The 25,806-nt window shown below is 50.7% G+C and overlaps 1 protein-coding gene across 1 annotated transcript in view; it reads right to left on the reverse strand.

Moving 5' to 3' along the window:
- PHKG2 (phosphorylase kinase catalytic subunit gamma 2) overlaps window positions 1–25,118 on the reverse strand; it is a 73,983-nt gene extending 48,865 nt beyond the window's left edge. Inside the window, exons 1-3 of the mRNA XM_063935493.1 lie at window positions 24,875–25,118; window positions 16,060–16,235; window positions 13,074–13,128 (exon numbers count right to left, since the gene is read on the reverse strand). Of these exons, the coding sequence (XP_063791563.1) occupies window positions 13,074–13,128; window positions 16,060–16,235; window positions 24,875–24,969 (326 nt within the window). The 5' untranslated portion in view covers window positions 24,970–25,118. The remainder of the gene's footprint in view (window positions 1–13,073; window positions 13,129–16,059; window positions 16,236–24,874) is intronic.
- Between the last annotated feature and the right edge of the window lie 688 nt (window positions 25,119–25,806).

Genomic DNA, 25,806 nt, shown 5'->3' on the forward strand with positions numbered 1-25,806 from the left:
GCAGCCGCGGTAAGTCTTGGAACAGACAGGGTCCTTGCTGGAGCAGGTCCCTTCTTAGAGGTAGAGGCCACGGATCCTCCGTGAGCATCTCTTGAAGTTCCGGTTACCAAGTCCTTCTTGGCCAATCCGGAGCCACGAATATAGTGCTTACTCCTCACCATCTTATCAATCTCAGTACCTTGGGTATGAGAGGCAGAGGAGGGAACACATACCCTGACTGGTACACCCACGGTGTTACCAGAGCGTCTACAGCTATTGCCTGAGGGTCCCTGGACCTGGCGCAATACCTGTCGAGTTTTTCCCAACGGTTTATAATCATGTGGAAGACTTCTGGGTGAAGTCCCCACCCTCCCCGGGTGGAGGTCGTGCTGAGGAAGTCTGCATCCCAGTTGTCCACTCCCGGAATGAATACTGCTGACAGTGCTATCCCATGATTTTCCGCCCAGCGAAGAATCCTTGCAGCTTCTGTCATTGCCCTCCTGCTTCTTGTGCCACCCTGTCTGTTTACGTGGGTGACTGCCGTGATGTTGTCCGACTGGATCAACACCGGCTGTCCTTGAAGCAGAGGTCTTGCTAAGCTTAGAGCATTGTAAATGTCCCTTAGCTTCAGGATATTTATGTGAAGTGATGTCTCCAGGCTTGACCATAAGTCATGGATATTCCTTCCCTGTGTGACTGCTCCCCAGCCTCGCAGGCTGGCATCCGTGGTTACCAGGACCCAGTCCTGAATGCCGAATCTGCGGCCCTCTAGAAGATGAGCACTCTGCAACCACCACAGGAGGGACACCCTTGTCCTTGGTGACAGGGTTATCCGCTGATGCATCTGAAGATGCGACCCGGACCATTTGTCCAGCAGGTCCCACTGGAAAGTTCTTGCGTGGAATCTGCCGAATGGGATTGCTTCGTAGGAAGCCCCCATTTTACCCAGAACCCTTGTGCATTGATGCACTGAGACTTGGCTCGGTTTGAGGAGGTTCCTGACTAGCTCGGATAACTCCCTGGCTTTCTCCTCCGGGAGAAACACCTTTTTCTGGACTGTGTCCAGGATCATCCCTAGGAACAGAAGACATGTCGACGGAACCAGCTGCGATTTTGGAATATTGAGAATCCAATCGTGCTGCCGCAACACTACCTGAGATAGTGCTACACCGACCTCCAACTGTTCCCTGGATCTTACCCTTATCAGGGAATCGTCCAAGTAAGGGATAACTAAAATTCCCTTCCTTCGAAGGAATATCATCATTTCGGCCATTACCTTGGTAAAGACCCGGGGTGCCGTGGACCATCCCTACGGCAGCGTCTGAACTGATAGTGACAGTTCTGTACCATAAACCTGAGGTACCCTTGGTGAGAAGGGTAAATTTTGACATGAAGGTAAGCATCCTTGATGTCCCGAGACATCATGTAGTCCCCTTCTTCCAGGTTCGCAATCACTGCTCTGAGTGACTCAATCTTGAATTTGAACCTCTGTATGTAAGTGTTCAAAGATTTTAGAATCGGTCTCACCGAGCCGTCTGGCTTCGGTACCACAATAGTGTGGAATAATACCCCGTTCCCTGTTGCAGGAGGGGTACCTTGATTATCACCTGCTGGGAATACAGCTTGTGAATGGCTTCCAAAACTGCCTCCCTGTCAGAGGGAGACGTCGGTAAAGTCGACTTTTGGAAACGGCGAGGGGGAGACGTCTCGAATTCCAATATGTACCCCTGAGATATTACCTGAAGGATCCAGGGGTCTACTTGCGAGTGAGCCCACTGCGCACTGAAATTCATTGAGAACGGGCCCCCACCGTGCCTGAGCTTGTAAAGCCCTAGCGTCATACTGAGGGCTTGGCAGAGGCTGGAAAGGGTTTCTGTTCCTGGGAACTGGCTGATCTCTGCAGCCTTTTTCCTCTCCCTCTGTCACGAGCAGAAAAGAGGAACCTTTTGTCCGCTTGCCAACAAAGGACTGCGCCTGATAATACGGCGTCTTATTTTGAGAGGCGACCTGGGGTACAAACGTGGATTTCCCAGCTGTTGCCGTGGCCACCAGGTCTAAAAGACCGACCCCAAATGTCCCCTTTCAAAGGCAATACTTCCAAATGCCGTTTGGAATCCGCATCACCTGACCATTTTACTGGTAGAATTGGACAACGCACTTATACTTGATGCCAGTCGGCAATTATTCCGCTGTGCATCATGCATATATAGAAATGCATCTTTTAAATGCTCTATAGGCAATAATATACTATCCTTATCTAGGATATCAATATTTCCAGTCAGGGAATCCGACCATGCCAACCCAGCACTGCACCTCCAGGCTGAGGCGATAGCTGGTCGCAGTATAACACCAGTATGTGTGTAAATACATTTTAGGATACCCTCCTGCTTTCTATCAGCAGGATCCTTAAGGGCGGCCATCTCATGAGAGGGTAGAGCCCTTGTTCTTACAAGCGTGTGAGCGCCTTATCCCCCCTAGGGGGTGTTTCCCAATGCATCCTAACCTCTGGCGGGAAAGGGTATGCAGCCAATACTTTTTAAGAAATTATTAATTGTTATCGGGGGGAAACCCACGCATCATCACACACCTCATTTTATTTCTCAGATTCAGGAAAACTACAGGTAGTTTTTCCCTCACCGAACATAATACCCCCTTTTTTGGTGGTACTCGTATTATCAGAAATGTATAAAAACATTTTCCATTGTCTCAATCATGTAACGTGTGGCCCTACTGGAAATCACGGTTGTCTCTTCACCGTCGACACAGGAGTCAGTATCCGTGTCGGCGTCTGTATCTGCCATCTGCCTGACGGCCTATGAGACGTCTGGACAGGCACAAGCTGAGTAGCCGGCTGTCTCATGTCAACCACTGTTTTTTTATATAGAGCTGACACGGTCACGTAATTTTCAACAGTACATCCACTCAGGTGTCGACCCCCTAGGGGGTGACATCACTGTTACAGACACTCTGCTCCGCCTCCACATCATTTTCCTCCTCATACATGTCGACACACACGTACCGACACCCAGCACACACACAGGGAATGCTCTGATAGAGGACAGGACCCACTTAGCCCCTTGGGGACACAGAGGGAGAGTTTGCCAGCACACACCAGAGCGCTATATATGTATAGGGACAACCTTACAATAAGTGTCTATCCCTTATAGCTGCTTATATCTGTTATTTTGCCAAATAAGTGCCCCCCTCTCTTTTTTACCCTGTTTCTGTAGTTGCAGGATGCAGGGGAGATTCTGGGAGCCTTCCTACCAGCGGAGCTGTGTGGGAAAAATGGCGCTGTGTGCTGAGGAGATAGGCCCCGCCCCCTTCACGGCGGGCTCTTCTCCCGCTTTTTTCTGGAAAACTGGCAGGGGTTAAATACATCCATATAGCCCAGGAGCTATATGTGATGTATTTTTTGCCAACTAAGGTAAATTCATTGCTTCCCAGGACGCCCCCCCCCCAGCGTCCTGCACCCTCAGTGACCGGAGTGTGAAGTGTGCTGAGAGCAATGGCGCACAGCTGCAGTGCTGTGCGCTACCTTATGAAGACAGCAAAGTCTTCTGCCGCCGATTTATGGACCTCTTCTTGCTTCAGCATCTGTAAGGGGGCCGGCGGCGCGGCTCCGGGACCCATCCATGGCTGGGCCTGTGATCGTCCCTCTGGAGCTAATGTCCAGTAGCCTAAGAAACCCAATCCACTCTGCACGCAGGTGAGTTCGTTTCTCTCCCCTTAGTCCCTCGATGCAGTGAGCCTGTTGCCAGCAGGTCTCACTGAAAATAAAAAACCTATTTAAACTTTTACTCTAAGCAGCTCAGGAGAGCCACCTAGATTGCACCCTTCTCGTTCGGGCACAAAATCTTAACTGAGGCTTGGAGGAGGGCCATAGGGGGAGGAGCCAGTGCACACCAGCTAGTCCTAAAGCTTTTACTTTGTGCCCAGTCTCCTGCGGAGCCGCTATTCCCCATGGTCCTGACGGAGTCCCCAGCATCCACTAGGACGTTAGAGAAAAACCATATCATTACTCTCACAACGCACTATCACATTATCCACAGACTGAAACACCAGACACCGGATCGTAACTCCCACACCGCACTGTCACATTATCCCCAGACTGAAACACTAGATCATTACTCCCACACCGCACTGTCACATTATACCCAGATTGATAAACACCAGACACCGGATCATTTCTCTCACCCGAACTGTCACATTATCCCCAGACTAATAGACACCGGTTTATTACTCTCACGCTGCACTGTCACATTATCCCTAGACTGATAAAAAGCATATCATTACTCTCACAACGCACTGTCACATTATCCCCAGACTGATAAAACACCAGACACCGGATCATTACTCTCACAACGCACTGTCACATTATCCACAGACTGATAAAACACCAGACACCGGATCATTACTCTCACACCGCACTGTCACATTATCCCCAGGTTGATAAACACCAGACACCAGATCATTACTCTCACACCGCACTGTCACATTATCCCCAGGTTGATAAACACCAGACACCAGATCATTACTCTCACACCGCACTGTCACATTAACCCTAGACTGATCAACACCAGACACCGGATCATTACTCTCACACCGCACTGTCACATTATCCCCAGACTGATCAACACCAGACACCGGATCATTACTCTCACACCGCACTGTCACATTATCCCCAGACTGATAAACGCTGGATCATTACTCCCACACCGCACTGTCACATTATCCCCAGACTGATCAACACCAGACACCGGATCATTACTCCCACACCGCACTGTCACAATATCCCCAGACTGATCAACACCAGACACCGGATCATTACTCTCACACCGCACTGTCACATTATCCCCAGACTGAGACACCAGACACCGGATCATTACTCCCACACCGCACTGTCACAATATCCCCAGACTGATAAACACCAGACACCGGATCATTACTCTCACACCGCACTGTCACATTATCCCCAGACTGAGACACCAGACACCGGACCATTACTCTCACACCGCACTGTCACATTATCCCCAGACTGAGACACCAGACACCGGATCATTACTCTCACACCGCACTGTCACATTATCCCCAGACTGAGACACCAGACACCGGATCATTACTCCCACACGGCACTGTCACATTATCCCCAGACTGATCAACACCAGACACCGGATCATTACTCCCACACGGCACTGTCACATTATCCCCAGACTGATCAACACCAGACACAGGATCATTACTCTAACACCGCACTGTCACAATATCCCCAGACTGATCAACACCGGATCATTACTCCCACACCGCACTGTCACATTATCCCCAGACTGATAAACACCAGACACCGGATCATTACTCTCACACCGCACTGTCACATTATCCCCAGACTAATAGACACCGGATCATTACTCTCACACCGCACTGTCATGTTATCCCCAGACTGATAGACACCAGATCATTACTCCCACACCGCACTGTCACATTATCCCCAGACTGATAAACACCAGACACCGGATCATTATTCTCACACCGCACTGTCACATTATCCCCAGACTGATAAACACCAGACACCGGATCATTACTCCCACACCGCACTGTCACATTATCCCCAGACTGATCAACACCAGACACCGGATCATTACTCCCACACGGCACTGTCACATTATCCCCAGACTGATCAACACCAGACACCGGATCATTACTCCCACACGGCACTGTCACATTATCCCCAGACTGATCAACACCAGACACCGGATCATTACTCCCACACGGCACTGTCACATTATCCCCAGACTGATCAACACCAGACACCGGATCATTACTCCCACACGGCACTGTCACATTATCCCCAGACTGATCAACACCAGACACCGGATCATTACTCCCACACGGCACTGTCACATTATCCCCAGACTGATCAACACCAGACACAGGATCATTACTCTCACACCGCACTGTCACAATATCCCCAGACTGATCAACACCGGATCATTACTCCCACACCGCACTGTCACATTATCCCCAGACTGATCAACACAGGATCATTACTCCCACACCGCACTGTCACATTATCCCCAGACTGATAAACACCAGACACCGGATCATTACTCTCACACCGCACTGTCATGTTATCCCCAGACTGATAGACACCAGATCATTACTCCCACACCGCACTGTCACATTATCCCCAGACTGATAAACACCAGACACCGGATCATTACTCTCACACCGCACTGTCACATTATCCCCAGACTGAGACACCAGACACCGGATCATTACTCCCACACCGCACTGTCACAATATCCCCAGACTGATCAACACCAGACACCGGATCATTACTCTCACACCCCACTGACACATTATCCCCAGACTGATAAAAACCATATCATTACTCTCACAACGCACTGTCACATTATCCCCAGACTGATCAACACCGGATCATTACTCCCACACGGCACTGTCACATTATCCCCAGACTGATCAACACCGGATCATTACTCCCACACCGCACTGTCACATTATCCCCAGACTGATAAACACCAGACACCGGATCATTACTCTCACACCGCACTGTCATGTTATCCCCAGACTGATAGACACCAGATCATTACTCCCACACCGCACTGTCACATTATCCCCAGACTGATAAACACCAGACACCGGATCATTACTCTCACACCGCACTGTCACATTATCCCCAGACTGATAGACACCAGATCATTACTCCCACACCGCACTGTCACATTATCCCCAGACTGATAAACACCAGACACCGGATCATTACTCTCACACCGCACTGTCATGTTATCCCCAGACTGATAGACACCAGATCATTACTCCCACACCGCACTGTCACATTATCCCCAGACTGATAAACACCAGACACCGGATCATTACTCTCACACCGCACTGTCACATTATCCCCAGACTGAAACACCAGACACAGGATCGTAACTCCCACACTGCGCGGGTACGAGAAGACGTCTGTAGGGTAAGATAGGCCAAATTTTCTTTTGAAGACCCTGCACATTCTTTGGTTATACATTTTATGCCATTATACATTTTTATAAAACATTTATTATATACAAACACATTAATATACATCTTAAAACAGATTTTATATATGATCTATAGCTCTACCTTATACTGTATGTACATGCAGAAGAGGGATGTTTGGAGGAGGGGATGAGGAGGGGGGCTCGAGGGTGGTTATGGGCGGGGCCCCATATAAATCAGTGTACCGGGCCCCAAGATTTCTGTTGCCGGCCCTGCAGACAGGACACGCCCCCGGGAACATGAGGCTACCTCTCAGGGTGTCAGGGTACACGCCCTCATGCAGACAGGACATGCCCCCGGGGAACATGAGACTACCTATCAGGGTGTCAGGGTACACGCCCCCAGTAACATGAGACTACCTATCAGGGTGTCAGGGTACACGCCCCCCATACTGACAGGACACGCCCCCAGTAACATGAGACTACCTCTCAGGGTGTCAGGGTACACGCCCCCAGTAACATGAGACTACCTATCAGGGTGTCAGGGTACACGCCCCCATACAGACAGGACACGCCCCCAGTAACATGAGACTACCTCTCAGGGTGTCAGGGTACACGCCCCCTCATACAGACAGGACACTCCCCCTTATACAGACAGGACACGCCCCGGGAACATGAGGCTACCTCTCAGGGTGTCAGGGTACACGCCCCCTCATACAGACAGGACACGCCCCCTCATACAGACAGGACACTCCCCCTCATACAGACAGGACACTCCCCCTCATACAGACAGGACACTCCCCCTCATACAGACAGGACACTCCCCCTCATACAGACAGGACACTCCCCCTTATACAGACAGGACACTCCCCCTCATACAGACAGGACACGCCACGCAGGGTTTGGTAATCCACCATGCACCTGTTGTCAGTAGCCGAGCCTTGGCCCCTGCCACTACGAGACGATCTTCTACAACAGGGTACTTTTCTTTATCCAGACTTACGCAGGCTACGTTTGACGGCGTGGCTGTTGAGAAAGCCATCTTGAAAAGGAAGGGATTCCTCGTACGGTTATACCTACTATGCTTCAGGCTAGAAAGTCAGTCACATCTTCGCACTACTAACGAATTTGGAAGGCTTATGAAGCCTGGTGTGAACGTCGACAGTTTTCTCCTTCAGTTTTTCGCTTTAGCCCCGCCTTCTCCGGTTTTTGCAGGCGGGTTTTTCAGCAGGCTTACGACTGGGTTCACTAAAGGTGCAGGTCTCCGCTCTTTCGGTTTTCTTCCAGAAAAGGTTAGCCTTGCTGCGGAAGTTCAGACTTTCTTTCAGGGGGTTCTACGAATACAGCCTCCTTTCCGCCCTCCGACAACACCATGGGACCTCAGTCTGGTCCTCTCCTTTCTGCAGTCCTCATTGTTTGAGCCCCTGGAATCAGTGGAGATCAAATATCTCACCTGGAAGGTGGTTCTTCTCTTGGCGCTGGCTTCAGCTAGACGAGTGTCGGAACTTGGGGCTCTCTCTTGTAGGTCGCCTTACCTGGTGTTCATACGGATAGGGCCGAGCTTCGTACTCGTATGTCCTTTCTACCTAAGGTGGTGTATGATTTTCACATCAATCAGCCTATTGTGGTTCCGGCACTCTCGGGGGACTCCTCCGGATACGAGATCATTGGACGTTGTCAGGGCGCTCAGGATCTATGTGGATAGGACTTCAGCTATTCGAAAGTCAGATTCCTTATTTGTTCTCTACGATGCTGCTCGCCGGGGTTGGCGGCTTCTAAGCAGACTTTGTCTCGATGGATTCGACTGACCATCAGACAAGCTTATTTGGCAGCTTCTCGGGAACCTCCATCTTCAATTTCGGCGCACTCTACGCGCTCTGTGGGACCTTCGTGGGCGGCTGCCCGGGGGGGTCTCCATCACTACTTTATGTCGGGCGGCTACATGGTCGGGCCGACATACGTTTGTCAAATTCTACAAGTTTGACACGTTTGCGGCCTCTGCATCGCAGTTTGGCCGAGCGGTTTTACAGGACTCTCAGCGCTCTCCCACCCGTTTTGGGAGCTCTGGGACGTCCCCATTGTAACTTACGCTCCAGTGGCCCCTAGTGGATGAAGGAGAAATCAGGATTTTGGTACTTACCGATAAATCCCTTTCTCCGATTCCACAGGGGCCACTGGACGCCCACCCAGCGCTGTTTCCTCCTATTTTGTTTTGGCTTACCGGGTTTGCAGATCACTATGTGACTGTTTGTTTGGTTCAGTTTAACCTTTTGGTTAGGTTAAGTTCCAGATTTGTTTTTGTGTTATCCTGGTTTACATGGCGGAGTTAACCTCCTCTACCCTTACGGTTTGTTTATTCCAGCTCTCCTCGGGCACAGTTTTACGTAGACTGGCTTGGAGGGAGATAGTAGGGGAGGAGCTAGCCACAGTGTGAGAATTTTAAAGTGCCAGCTCCCAATTACTGCCTACTATTTCCCCATTGTAACTGATAAACACCAGATCATTACTCTCACACCGCACCGTCACATTATCCCCAGACTGAAACACTAGATCATTACTCCCACACCGCACTGTCACATTATCCACAGACTGATAAACACCAGACACCATATCATTACTCCCACACCGCACTGTCACATTATCCACAGACTGATCAACACCAGACACAGGATCATTACTCCCACACCGCACTGTCACATTATCCACAGACTGATCAACACCAGACACAGGATCATTACTCTCACACCGCACTGTCACATTATCCCCAGACTGATCAACACCAGACACAGGATCATTACTCCCACACCGCACTGTCACATTATCCCCAGACTGAAACACCAGACACCGGATCATTACTCTCACACCGCACTGTCACATTATCCCCAGACTGATAAACACCATATCATTACTCCCACACCGCACTGTCACATTATCCCCAGACTGAAACACCAGACACCGGATCATTACTCTCACACCGCACTGTCACATTATCCCCAGACTGATAAACACCATATCATTACTCTCACACCGCACTGTCACATTATCCCCAGACTGATAAACGCTGGATCATTACTCCCACACCGCACTGTCACATTATCCCCAGACTGATAAAAAACCATATCATTACTCCCACACCGCACTGTCACATTATCCCCAGACTGATAAACGCTGGATCATTACTCTCACACCGCACTGTCACATTATCCCCAGACTGATAAAAACCATATCATTACTCCCACACCGCGCTGTCACATTATCCCCAGACTGATAAAAACCATATCATTACTCCCACACCGCACTGTCACATTATCCCCAGACTGATAAACACCATACAACGGATCATTACTCTCACAACGCACTGGCACATTATCCCCAGACTGATCAACACCAGACAACGGATCATTACTCTCACACTGCACTGTCACATTATCCCCAGACTGATAAACACCGGACACCGGATCATTACTCTCACACCGCACTGTCACATTATCCCCAGACTGATAAACACCAGACACCGGATCATTACTCTCACACCGCACTGTTACATTATCCCTAGACTGAAACACCAGACACCGGATCATTACTCCCACACCGCACTGTCACAATATCCCCAAACTGATCAACACCAGACACCGGATCATTACTCTCACACCGCACTGTTACATTATCCCTAGACTGAAACACCAGACACCGGATCATTACTCCCACACCGCACTGTCACATTATCCACAGACTGATCAACACCAGACACAGGATCATTACTCCCACACCGCACTGTCACATTATCCACAGACTGATCAACACCAGACACAGGATCATTACTCTCACACCGCACTGTCACATTATCCCCAGACTGATCAACACCAGACACAGGATCATTACTCCCACACCGCACTGTCACATTATCCCCAGACTGAAACACCAGACACCGGATCATTACTCTCACACCGCACTGTCACATTATCCCCAGACTGATAAACACCATATCATTACTCTCACACCGCACTGTCACATTATCCCCAGACTGATAAACGCTGGATCATTACTCCCACACCGCACTGTCACATTATCCCCAGACTGATAAAAACCATATCATTACTCCCACACCGCACTGTCACATTATCCCCAGACTGATAAACGCTGGATCATTACTCCCACACCGCACTGTCACATTATCCCCAGACTGATAAAAACCATATCATTACTCCCACACCGCACTGTCACATTATCCCCAGACTGATAAAAACCATATCATTACTCCCACACCGCACTGTCACATTATCCCCAGACTGATAAACACCATACAACGGATCATTACTCTCACAACGCACTGGCACATTATCCCCAGACTGATCAACACCAGACAACGGATCATTACTCTCACACTGCACTGTCACATTATCCCCAGACTGATAAACACCGGACACCGGATCATTACTCTCACACCGCACTGTCACATTATCCCCAGACTGATAAACACCAGACACCGGATCATTACTCTCACACCGCACTGTTACATTATCCCTAGACTGAAACACCAGACACCGGATCATTACTCCCACACCGCACTGTCACAATATCCCCAAACTGATCAACACCAGACACCGGATCATTACTCTCACACCGCACTGTTACATTATCCCTAGACTGAAACACCAGACACCGGATCATTACTCCCACACCGCACTGTCACAATATCCCCAAACTGATCAACACCAGACACCGGATCATTACTCTCACACCGCACTGTCACATTATCCCCAGGTTGATAAACACCAGACACCGGATCATTACTCTCACACCGCACTGTTACATTATCCCCAGACTGATCAACACCAGACACCGGATCATTACTCTCACAACGCACTGTCACATTATCCCCAGACTGATCAACACCAGACACCGGATCATTACTCTCACACCGCACTGTCACATTATCCCCAGACTGAAACACCAGACACCGGATCATTACTCCCACACCACACTGTCACAATATCCCCAGACTGAAACACCAGACACCGGATCATTACTCCCACACCACACTGTCACAATATCCCCAGACTGAAACACCAGACACCGGATCATTACTCCCACACCGCACTGTCACATTATCCCCAGACTGATCAACACCGGACACCGGATCATTACTCTCACACCGCACTGTCACATTATCCGCAGACTGAAACACCAGACACCGGATCATTACTCTCACACCGCACTGTCACATTATCCCCAGACTGATCAACACCGGATCATTACTCCCACACCGCACTGTCACATTATCCCCAGACTGATAAACACCAGACACCGGATCATTACTCTCACACCGCACTGTCACATTATCCCCAGACTGATAAACACCGGATCATTACTCCCACACCGCACTGTCACATTATCCCCAGACTGATCAACACCAGACACCGGATCATTACTCTCACACCACACTGTCACATTATCCCCAGACTGATAAACACCGGATCATTACTCCCACACCGCACTGTCACATTATCCCCAGACTGATCAACACCAGACACCGGATCATTACTCTCACACCGCACTGTCACATTATCCCCAGACTGATAAACACCGGATCATTACTCCCACACCGCACTGTCACATTATCCCCAGACTGTGAAACACCAGACACCGGATCATTACTCTCACACCGCACTGTCACATTATCCCCAGACTGATAAAAACCATATAATTACTCTCACAACGCACTGTCACATTATCCCCAGATTGATAAACACCAGACACCGGATCATTACTCTCACACTGGACTGTCACATTATCCCCAGACTGATGAACACCGGATCATTACTCTCACACCGCACTGTCACATTATGCCATAGGTTCTCAAACTCGGCCCTCAGGACCCCACACAGTGCATGTTTTGCAGGTAACACAGCAGGTGTACAGGTGTATTCATTACTCACGGACACATTTTAAAAGGTCTACAGGTGGAGCTAATTATTTTACTTGTGGTTCTGTGAGTCCTGGAAAACATGTACTGTGTGGGGTCCTGAGGACCGAGTTTGAAAACCTGTGCATTATCCCCAGACTGATAAACGCCAGACACTGACACGTTATACTTACAGATCAAACACCAGGAATATAAATGTGGAAGACTCATACGAATCGATTAGCGTTACTACAAGAGAAACAGAATACATATGTGTAAAGGCGGGAGATCATCCACACAGAAGTCATTACACAGGTGGTGGGGAAGTGGGGTGGGGGGACTGGGTAGTGATAGATAAAGGATAGATAATTAAAGGTGATGGGGTGGGGTAGGAGGGGGGGGGGGGGGTTGGACCAGAGAAAATTAGAGGTGATGGGGTGGGGTATGAGGGAGGGGGGGGGGGGGGGTGTTACTGGGTGGTGGTGGATAGACCAGAGATAATTAGAGGTGATGGGATGGGGTAGGAGGGAGGGGGGGGGGGGGGGGGTGTTACTGGGTGGTGGTGGATAAACCAGAGATAATTAGAGGTGATGGGATGGGGTAGGAGGGAGGGGGGGGGGGGGGGGTTACTGGGTGGTGGTGGATAAACCAGAGATAATTAGAGGTGATGGGGTGGGGTAGGAGGAGGGGGGGGGGGGGGTGTTACTGGGTGGTGGTGGATAGACCAGAGATAATTAGAGGTGATGGGGTGGGGTATGAGGGGGGGGGGGGGGGGGGTGTTACCGGGTGGTGGTGGATAGACCAGAGATAATTAGAGGTGATGGGGTGGGGTAGGAGGGGGGGGGGGTATTACTGGGTGGTGGTGGATAGACCAGAGATAATTAGAGGTGATGGGGTGGGGTAGGAGGGGGGGGGGGTGTTACTGGGTGGTGGTGGTGGATAGACCAGAGATAATTAGAGGTGATGGGGTGGGGTAGGAGGAGGGGGGGGGGTGTTACTGGGTGGTGGTGGTGGATAGACCAGAGATAATTAGAGGTGCTGGGGAGGGGTAGGAGGGGGGGGGGGGGGGGGGGTGTTACTGGGTGGTGGTGGTGGATAGACCAGAGATAATTAGAGGTGATGGGGTGGGGTAGGAGGGGGAGGGGGGGGGGGTGTTACTGGGTGGTGGTGGATAGACCAGAGATAATTAGAGGTGATGGGGTGGGGTATGAGGGGGGGGGGGTGTACTGGGTGGTGGTGGATAGACCAGAGATAATTAGAGGTGATGGGGTGGGGTAGGAGGGGGGGGGGGGGTGTTACTGGGTGGTGGTGGATGGACCAGAGATAATTAGAGGTGATGGGGTGGGGTAGGGGGGGGGGGGTGTTACTGGGTGGTGGTGGATAGACCAGAGATAATTAATTAGAGGTGATGGGGTGGGGTAGGAGGGGGGGGGGGAATGTTACTGGGTGGTGGTGGATAGACCAGAGATAATTAGAGGTAATGGGGTGGGGTAGGAGGGGGGGGGGGGTATTACTGGGAGGTGATGGGGTGGGGTAGGGGGGGGGGGGTGTTACTGGGTGGTGGTGGATAGACCAGAGATAATTAGAGGTGATGGGGTGGGGTAGGAGGGGGGGGGGGGGGGTGTTACTGGGTGGTGGTGGATAGACCAGAGATAATTAGAGGTGATGGGGTGGGGTAGGGGGGGGTGTTACTGGGTGGTGGTGGATAGACCAGAGATTAATTAGAGGTGATGGGGTGGGGTAGGAGGGGGGGGGGGTGTTACTGGGTGGTGGTGGATAGACCAGGGATAATTAGAGGTGATGGGGTGGGGTAGGAGGGGGGGGGGGGGTGTTACTGGGTGGTGGTGGATAGACCAGAGATAATTAGAGGTGATGGGGTGGGGTAGGAGGGGGGGGGGGTGTTACTGGGTGGTGGTGGATAGACCAGAGATAATTAGAGGTGATGGGGTGGGGTAGGAGGGGGGGGGGGGGGGTTACTGGGTGGTGGTGCATAGACCAGAGATAATTAGAGGTGATGGGGTGGGGTAGGGGGGGGGGGGGGGGGGCGTATAGACCAGAGATAATTAGAGGTGATGGGGTAGGAGGGGGGGGGGGGGGGGGGGGGGTTACTGGGTGGTGGTGGATAGACCAGAGATAATTAGAGGTGATGGGGTGGGGTAGGAGGGGGGGGGGGTGTTACTGGGTGGTGGTGGATGGACCAGAGCTAATTAGAGGTGATGGGGTGGGGTAGGGGGGGGGGGTGTTACTGGGTGGTGGTGGATAGACCAGAGATAATTAGAGGTGATGGGGTGGGGTAGGAGGGGGGGGGGAATGTTACTGGGTGGTGGTGGATAGACCAGAGATAATTAGAGGTAATGGGGTGGGGTAGGAGGGGGGGGGTATTACTGGGAGGTGATGGGGTGGGGTAGGGGGGGGGGGGGTGTTACTGGGTGGTGGTGGATAGACCAGAGATAATTAGAGGTGATGGGGTGGGGTAGGAGGGGGGGGGGTGTTACTGGGTGGTGGTGGATAGACCAGAGATAATTAGAGGTGATGGGGTGGGGTAGGAGGGGGGGGGTGTTACTGGGTGGTGGTGGATAGACCAGAGATAATTAGAGGTGATGGGGTAGGAGGGGTGGGGGGGGGGGGGGGTGTTACTGGGTGGTGGTGGATAGACCAGAGATAATTAGAGGTGATGGGGTGGGGTATGAGGGGGGGGGGGGGTGTTACTGGGTGGTGGTGGATAGACCAGAGATAATTAGAGGTGATGGGGTGGGGTAGGAGGAGGGGGGGGGGGTGTTACTGGGTGGTGGTGGATAGACCAGAGATAATTAGAGGTGATGGGGTGGGGTAGGAGGAGGGGGGGGGTGTTACTGGGTGGTGGTGGATAGACCAGGGATAATTAGAGGTGATGGGGTGGGGTAGGAGGAGGGGGGGGGGGTGTTACTGGGTGGTGGTGGATAGACCAGGGATAATTAGAGGTGATGGGGTGGGGTAGGAGGGGGGGGGGGGTGTTACTGGGTGGTGGTGGATAGACCAGAGATAATTAGAGGTGATGGGGTGGGGTAGGAGGGGGGGGGGTGTTACTGGGTGGTGGTGGATAGACCAGAGATAATTAGAGGTGATGGGGTGGGGTAGGAGGGGGGGGGGGGGTGTTACTGGGTGGTGGTGGATAGACCAGAGATAATTAGATGTGCTCACTGATTGAGGGGTGATGGGACACTTGGTGTAGGATCTCCAGCTCCTTGGCAGTGGACATTCGCACCTCTTGTAGCTGTTCTGGACTCATCCTCTCTGGCGTTACCTCTATAATCTTCGCTGCATACTGTCGGCCCGTCTCTCTGTGTATACAGCGCCGGACAGTGCTCGAGACTCCCCTGAAAACACCCAGAAGACATTGGATGAAGATGAGCACAGGGGACAGCATCGCTACACCCCATTCCCCACCCTACGTGCAATCAGGTGTACCAGCGCTGACTATAGCCGGATAATGTGTATACAGGACACATCACTAACACACTGCACTGGAATTACACCGGATAATGTGTATACAGGACACGTCACTAACACGCTGCACTGGAATACACCGGATAATGTGTATACAGGACACGTCACTAACACGCTGCACTGGAATACACCGGATAATGTGTATACAGGACACGTCACTAACACGCTGCACTGGAATACACCGGATAATGTGTATACAGGACACGTCACTAACACGCTGCACTGGAATACACCGGATAATGTGTATACAGGACACGTCACTAACACGCTGCACTGGAATACACCGGATAATGTGTATACAGGACACATCGCTAACACGCTGCACTGGAATACACCGGATAATGTGTATACAGGACACGTCACTAACACGCTGCACTGGAATACACTGGATAATGTGTATACAGGACACATCACTAATATACTGCACTGGAATACACCGGATAATGGCCCTCATTCCGAGTCGTTCGCTCGTTCTTTTTTTTCGCATCGCAGTGAAAATCAGCTTAGAGCGCATGCGCAATGTTCGCACTGCGACTGCGCTAAGTAATTCTGCTATGAAGAAAGGATTTTTACTCACGGCTTTTTGTTCGCACCGGCGAACGTAGTGTGATTGACTGGAAATGGGTGTTACTGGGCGGAAACACGGCGTTTTATGGGCGTGTGGCTGAAAACGCTACCGTTTCCGGAAAAAACGCAGGAGTGGCCGGAGAAACGGGGGAGTGTCTGGGCGAACGCTGGGAGTGTTTGTGACGTCAAACCAGGAACGACAAGCACTGAACTGATCGCACAGGCAGAGTAAGTCTGGAGCTACTCTAAAACTGCTAAGTTTTTTTTGTTCGCAATATTGCGTAAACTTCGTTCGCACTTTTAAGATGCTAAGATACACTCCCAGTAGGCGTAGACTAAGCGTGTGTAACTCTGCTAAATTCGCCTTGCGACCGATCAACTCGGAATGAGGGCCAATGTGTATACAGGACACATCACTAACAAGCTGCACTGGAATACACCGGATAATGTGTATACAGGACACGTCACTAATATACTGCACTGGAATACACCGGATGATGTGTATACAGGACCCATCGCTAACACGCTGCACTGGAATACACCGGATAATGTGTATACAGGACACGTCACTAACACACTGCACTGGAATACACCGGATAATGTGTATACAGGACACATCACTAACACACTGCACTGGAATACACCGGATAATGTGTATACAGGACACATCACTAACACGCTGCACTGGAATACGCTGGATAATGTGTATACAGGACACGTCACTAACACGCTGCACTGGAATACACCGGATAATGTGTATACAGGACACATCACTAATATACTGCACTGGAATACACCGGATAATGTGTATACAGGACACGTCACTAACACGCTGCACTGGAATACACCGGATAATGTGTATACAGGACACATCACTAATATACTGCACTGGAATACACCGGATAATGTGTATACAGGACACATCACTAACACGCTGCACTGGAATACACCGGATAATGGCCCTCATTCCGAGTCGTTCGCTCGTTCTTTTTTTTCGCATCGCAGTGAAAATCAGCTTAGAGCGCATGCGCAATGTTCGCACTGCGACTGCGCTAAGTAATTCTGCTATGAAGAAAGGATTTTTACTCACGGCTTTTTGTTCGCACCGGCGAACGTAGTGTGATTGACTGGAAATGGGTGTTACTGGGCGGAAACACGGCGTTTTATGGGCGTGTGGCTGAAAACGCTACCGTTTCCGGAAAAAACGCAGGAGTGGCCGGAGAAACGGGGGAGTGTCTGGGCGAACGCTGGGAGTGTTTGTGACGTCAAACCAGGAACGACAAGCACTGAACTGATCGCACAGGCAGAGTAAGTCTGGAGCTACTCTAAAACTGCTAAGTTTTTTTTGTTCGCAATATTGCGTAAACTTCGTTCGCACTTTTAAGATGCTAAGATACACTCCCAGTAGGCGTAGACTAAGCGTGTGTAACTCTGCTAAATTCGCCTTGCGACCGATCAACTCGGAATGAGGGCCAATGTGTATACAGGACACATCACTAACAAGCTGCACTGGAATACACTGGATAATGTGTATACAGGACACGTCACTAATATACTGCACTGGAATACACCGGATGATGTGTATACAGGACCCATCGCTAACACGCTGCACTGGAATACACCGGATAATGTGTATACAGGACACGTCACTAACACGCTGCACTGGAATACACCGGATAATGTGTATACAGGACACGTCACTAACACGCTGCACTGGAATACACCGGATAATGTGTATACAGGACACGTCACTAACACGCTGCACTGGAATACACCGGATAATGTGTATACAGGACACGTCACTAACACGCTGCACTGGAATACACCGGATAATGTGTATACAGGACACATCACTAACACACTGCACTGGAATACACCGGATAATGTGTATACAGGACACGTCACTAATATACTGCACTGGAATACACCGGATAATGTGTATACAGGACCCATCGCTAACACACTGCACTGGAATACACCGGATAATGTGTATACAGGACACGTCACTAACACGCTGCACTGCAATACACCGGATAATGTGTATACAGGACACATCGCTAACACGCTGCACTGGAATACACCGGATAATGTGTATACAGGACACGTCACTAACACGCTGCACTGGAATACACCGGATAATGTGTATACAGGACACGTCACTAACACGCTGCACTGGAATACACCGGATAATGTGTATACAGGACACATCACTAATATACTGCACTGGAATACACCGGATAATGTGTATACAGGACACGTCATTAAGACGCTGCACTGGAATACACCGGATAATGTGTATACAGGACACATCACTAACACGCTGCACTGGAATTACACCGGATAATGTGTATACAGGACACATCACTAATATACTGCACTGGAATACACCGGATAATGTGTATACAGGACACATCACTAATATACTGCGCTGGAATACACCGGATAATGTGTATACAGGACACGTCACTAACACGCTGCACTGGAATACACCGGATAATGTGTATACAGGACACATCACTAACACACTGCACTGGAATACACCGGATAATGTGTATACAGGACACGTCACTAATATACTGCACTGGAATACACCGGATAATGTGTATACAGGACCCATCGCTAACACACTGCACTGGAATACACCGGATAATGTGTATACAGGACACGTCACTAACACGCTGCACTGCAATACACCGGATAATGTGTACACAGGACACATCGCTAACACGCTGCACTGGAATACACCGGATAATGTGTATACAGGACACGTCACTAACACGCTGCACTGGAATACACCGGATAATGTGTATACAGGACACGTCACTAACACGCTGCACTGGAATACACCAGATAATGTGTATACAGGACACGTCACTAACACGCTGCACTGGAATACACCGGATAATGTGTATACAGGACACGTCACTAACACGCTGCACTGGAATACACCGGATAATGTGTATACAGGACACGTCACTAACACGCTGCACTGGAATACACCGGATAATGTGTATACAGGACACGTCACTAACACGCTGCACTGGAATACACCGGATAATGTGTATACAGGACACATCACTAACACACTGCACTGGAATACACCGGATAATGTGTATACAGGACACGTCACTAATATACTGCACTGGAATACACCGGATAATGTGTATACAGGACACATCAGTAACACGCTGCACTGGAATACACCGGATAATGTGTATACAGGACACATCAGTAACACGCTGCACTGGAATACACCGGATAATGTGTATACAGGACACGTCACTAACACGCTGCACTGGAATACACCGGATAATGTGTATACAGGACACGTCACTAACACGCTGCACTGGAATACACCGGATAATGTGTATACAGGACACGTTACTAACACGCTGCACTGGAATACACCGGATAATGTGTATACAGGACACATCACTAATATACTGCACTGGAATACACCGGATAATGTGTATACAGGACACGTCATTAAGACGCTGCACTGGAATACACCGGATAATGTGTATACAGGACACATCACTAATATACTGCACTGGAATACACCGGATAATGTGTATACAGGACACGTCACTAACACGCTGCACTGGAATACACCGGATAATGTGTATACAGGACACGTCACTAACACGCTGCACTGGAATACACCGGATAATGTGTATACAGGACACGTTACTAACACGCTGCACTGGAATACACTGGATAATGTGTATACAGGACACATCACTAACACGCTGCACTGGAATACACCGGATAATGTGTATACAGGACACATCGCTAACACGCTGCACTGGAATACACCGGATAATGTGTATACAGGACACGTCACTAACACGCTGCACTGGAATACACCGGATAATGTGTATACAGGACACATCACTAATATACTGCGCTGGAATACACCGGATAATGTGTATACAGGACACGTCAGTAACACGCTGCACTGGAATACACCGGATAATGTGTATACAGGACACGTCACTAACACGCTGCACTGGAATACACCGGATAATGTGTATACAGGACACATCACTAATATACTGCGCTGGAATACACCGGATAATGTGTATACAGGACACGTCACTAACACGCTGCACTGGAATACACCGGATAATGTGTATACAGGACACGTTACTAACACGCTGCACTGGAATACACCGGATAATGTGTATACAGGACACGTTACTAACACGCTGCACTGGAATACACCGGATAATGTGTATACAGGACACATCACTAATATACTGCACTGGAATACACCGGATAATGTGTATACAGGACACGTCACTAACACGCTGCACTGGAATACACCGGATAATGTGTATACAGGACACGTCACTAACACGCTGCACTGGAATACACCGGATAATGTGTATACAGGACACGTTACTAACACGCTGCACTGGAATACACCGGATAATGTGTATACAGGACACGTCACTAACACGCTGCACTGGAATACACCGGATAATGTGTATACAGGACACGTTACTAACACGCTGCACTGGAATACACCGGATAATGTGTATACAGGACACATCGCTAACACGCTGCACTGGAATACACCGGATAATGTGTATACAGGACACGTCACTAACACACTGCACTGGAATACACCGGATAATGTGTATACAGGACACGTCACTAACACGCTGCACTGGAATACACCGGATAATGTGTATACAGGACACGTCACTAAGACGCTGCACTGGAATACACCGGATAATGTGTATACAGGACACATCACTAATATACTGCACTGGAATACACCGGATAATGTGTATACAGGACACGTCACTAAGACGCTGCACTGGAATACACCGGATAATGTGTATACAGGACACGTCACTAAGACGCTGCACTGGAATACACCGGATAATGTGTATACAGGACACGTCACTAACACACTGCACTGGAATACACCGGATAATGTGTATACAGGACACGTCACTAACACACTGCACTGGAATACACCGGATAATGTGTATACAGGACACGTCACTAACACACTGCACTGGAATACACCGGATAATGTGTATACAGGACACGTCACTAACACACTGCACTGGAATACACCGGATAATGTGTATACAGGACACATCACTAACACGCTGCACTGGAATACACCGGATAATGTGTATACAGGACACGTCACTAACACGCTGCACTGGAATACACCGGATGTGTATACAGGACACATCAGTAACACGCTGCACTGGAATACACCGGATAATGTGTATACAGGACGAGTCACTAACACGCTGCACTGGAATACACCGGATAATGTGTATACAGGACACGTCACTAACACGCTGCACTGGAATACACCCTCATACAGACAGGCAGGCCCGGCAACAGGGGGGGTCAAAGGGGACACCTGTACCGGGCCCCAAAGGTCAGATGGGCCCCAAGCATCAGGGACACAAAAAAACGGAGCCGCAGCACCTGTTGATGATTTCTAAATGGACTGCTCCACTCAGCCGCTAATTAACTTTAATTAATCACCAAACCGCAAACCACACTTGCCGACTTTCTGGCTGCTCTCTCCGGGAGAGAGCAGCCAGTTCGGCTCAGCAGCGGGGCGGGCAGTGATGGGGAGTGCAGAGGGGGGCGGGCCAGAGGCGTGATGGGGCGTGACAGAGGCGGAACGGGGCGTGGCTGCAGAAATTGCGTCACGTAAGCCACGCCCCCCGCTGTGTAATGCCGCTATTACCGGCATTATACAGCAGGGGGCGTGGCTATGATGACGCGATTCAACAAGAATCGCGTCATCGCCTGCCCGGACCGCCCACTTTACTTGCTAAGTGGGCAGCCGGGCAGTGGGGAACCCCTGCAATCGGGAGACTTGCCTGTTCTTCCGGGGGGCTGGGAGGGTCACCCGATTTTCGGGAGCCTCCCGGCCATTCCGGGAGAGTAGGCAAGTGTGCCGCAAACACCCCTTCCCCCGTTACAGTCTCACTTGGTCCAGTCCCGGTGTGATGATGCTGACGTCATTACGCTGTGATGCACCGGCCGTTCCCCGTCACTTGCTGCTGCCGTACAGCACCATGCCCAGCGCTGCAGTGTTATCCCGAGCTCTAACTACTCATACTCCTTTCAACAGTGCTGCTCCTCGGCGGCAAGCAGTACTAGTACAGAGCAGGATGATGCGGTGCTGTGTAGAGTGTACATAATAACACTGTAATCGGAGGGGCATTATTTTTGCCAGGCAGGTTGCTGTGTGACTTATGGTGCTGCTACATGAGGCTATAACTCGGTGCACACTATGGCCTATGTAACACACAAACTGACTAGGACAGAACCGAGTATATCAGATCATTGTAATGGAAGGGGAATTATTATTATCAGGCAAGTTGCTGTGTGACTTGTGGTGCAGCGACATGTGCACACTATGCACCAAGTTATACCCACAGGTAGCAGCACTACAAGTCACACAACTACCTGCCTGGTAAAAATATTAATTATGCCCAGTCCATTACAGTGATCTGATATACTCTGATTCCAGTGTTATTATGTATACTGTACACAGTACCATGCCCTTATCTGTGCTAGTACTGCTTGGTGCCACCGAGGAGCAGCCACAGTCACGGCACTTACCCCTGTCTGGCAGCAGGACCCAGGCACGGCGGAGGGAGCCACTGTAGTGACGGCACCAACACCTGTATTGCAGCACGATCCCAACACAGCGGACCCCGCATAGCATGGAAACTGTGCATTCCATCGGGCACAGGTCATTACTGAGGGGAGCCTCTGGAACGAGCACATCTACCTGAGGGCAGTCAGACTGTCCCACAGAGAGCGTGCAAGTGAGATCTGCAGTGCTGAACCATCTCCTCGGGGTACGAGAAGACGTCTGTAGGGTAAGATAGGCCAAATTTTCTTTTAAAGACCCTGCACATTCTTTGGTTATACATTTTATGCCATTATACATTTTTATAAAACATTTTTTATATATTATATACAAACACATTAATATACATCTTAAAAACAGATTTTATATATGATCTATAGCTCTACCTTATACTGTATGTACATGCAGAAGAGGGATGTTTGGAGGAGGGGATGAGGAGGGGGGCTCGAGGGTGGTTATGGGCGGGGCCCCATATAAATTAGTGTACCGGGCCCCAAGATTTCTGTTGCCGGCCTTGCAGACAGGACACGCCCCCGGGAACATGATGCTACCTCTCAGGGTGTCAGGGTACACGCCCCCATGCAGACAGGACATGCCCCCGGGAACATGAGACTACCTATCAGGGTGTCAGGGTACACGCCCCCAGTAACATGAGACTACCTATCAGGGTGTCAGGGTACACGCCCCCTCATACAGACAGGACACTCCCCCTTATACAGACAGGACACGCCCCGGGAACATGAGGCTACCTCTCAGGGTGTCAGGGTACACGCCCCCTCATACAGACAGGACACGCCCCCTCATACAGACAGGACACGCCCCCTGGGAACATGATACTCTCAGGGTGTCAGGGTACACGCCCCCTCATACAGACAGGACACGCCCCCTGGAAACATGATACTAACTCTCAGGTTGTCAGGGTACACGCCCCCTCATACAGACAGGACACACCCCCGGGAACATGAGACTACCTCTCAGGGTGTCAGGGTACACGCCCCCTCATACAGACAGGACACTCCCCCGGGAACATGATACTAACTCTCAGGTTGTCAGGGTACACGCCCCCTCATACAGACAGGACACGCCCCCGGGAACATGAGACTACCTCTCTGGGTGTCAGGGTACACGCCCCCTCATACAGACAGGACACGCCCCCGGGAACATGAGACTACCTCTCTGGGTGTCAGGGTACACGCCCCCTCATACAGACAGGACACGCCCCCTGGGAACATGATACTAACTCTCAGGGTACAAGCCCCTCCCCTTGCGGCGTTGTCGGTGCCCCGCCCCCTTTACCTGCCAATGATCTCCTTCGGGTCATACTTCTGGTAGAACTCTTTGGCTCCGGCCCAGTCCGGGAGCTCGTCACGTGTCTCCAGGTCACGTGTCATGGTGTCGGGTCACAGCACCGGCTCCTCCGCGCTACACACCGATCTCACCCGTCCGCCATCTTCCCGGTGCCCGCTCCCCGGAACCGACGTCACCTGCTGACCCCGCCCTTATCACCAGGCAACGGGACTCAATTCCGGGTACACAACGGGTCATGTGACGCCGGCTAATATCACGTGATCGCACGTTGCGTCACGGTGGTGTCTGTTCCCTTCGTCATCAGGACCCGGAAGTGACAGAGGAGAGGGCAGATGAGCACTTCCGCCCTTACTGCGCCTCCATGTCCTGTCCTTCTCCCTTACTCTGACGTTATATTGTGTTATCTGTGCTCGCGGGCTCGCCACAGGCATAGGTGTGCGCAGGGGGGGTTCCTGGTGCGCACAGGCACCCCCTAATGTCCGGCGCCCCCTAATGTCCGGCGCCCCCTAATGTCCGGCACCCCCATCTCACATGCCTGATGCAGCGATCGCCGAGCAGGCTGATTACTGTCCCCTCCGCGCTGCACCCTGTCAGCACTGCATTACTGACCGATGCCTGGGTTAATCAAGGGTGCCACTGTCACCGGCTTTCAAACTCCCGGCTTCATCTCCATGTACAAAAACAGCGTGATGTGACGTGATGATGTCATGCTGCTCGCACGCCCACCCATCACACCCGCCACATGCCCACCTCTCTCCTTCTATGCTATGCCAATGCCAGCCACTGATGAGTCCCAGCTGTCCTGCCGTCCCACCCCCCGGGTTTCAGCTGTCCCGCCCCCCATACAGACAGGACACACCCCAAGTAACATGGGGCTCTCCCCGGTCTCCGCGTGACACAGTCGAGGAGATACCGAGTAA

The sequence above is a fragment of the Pseudophryne corroboree genome, chromosome 7 (assembly GCF_028390025.1).
Source record: "Pseudophryne corroboree isolate aPseCor3 chromosome 7, aPseCor3.hap2, whole genome shotgun sequence".
NCBI lineage: Eukaryota > Metazoa > Chordata > Amphibia > Anura > Myobatrachidae > Pseudophryne > Pseudophryne corroboree.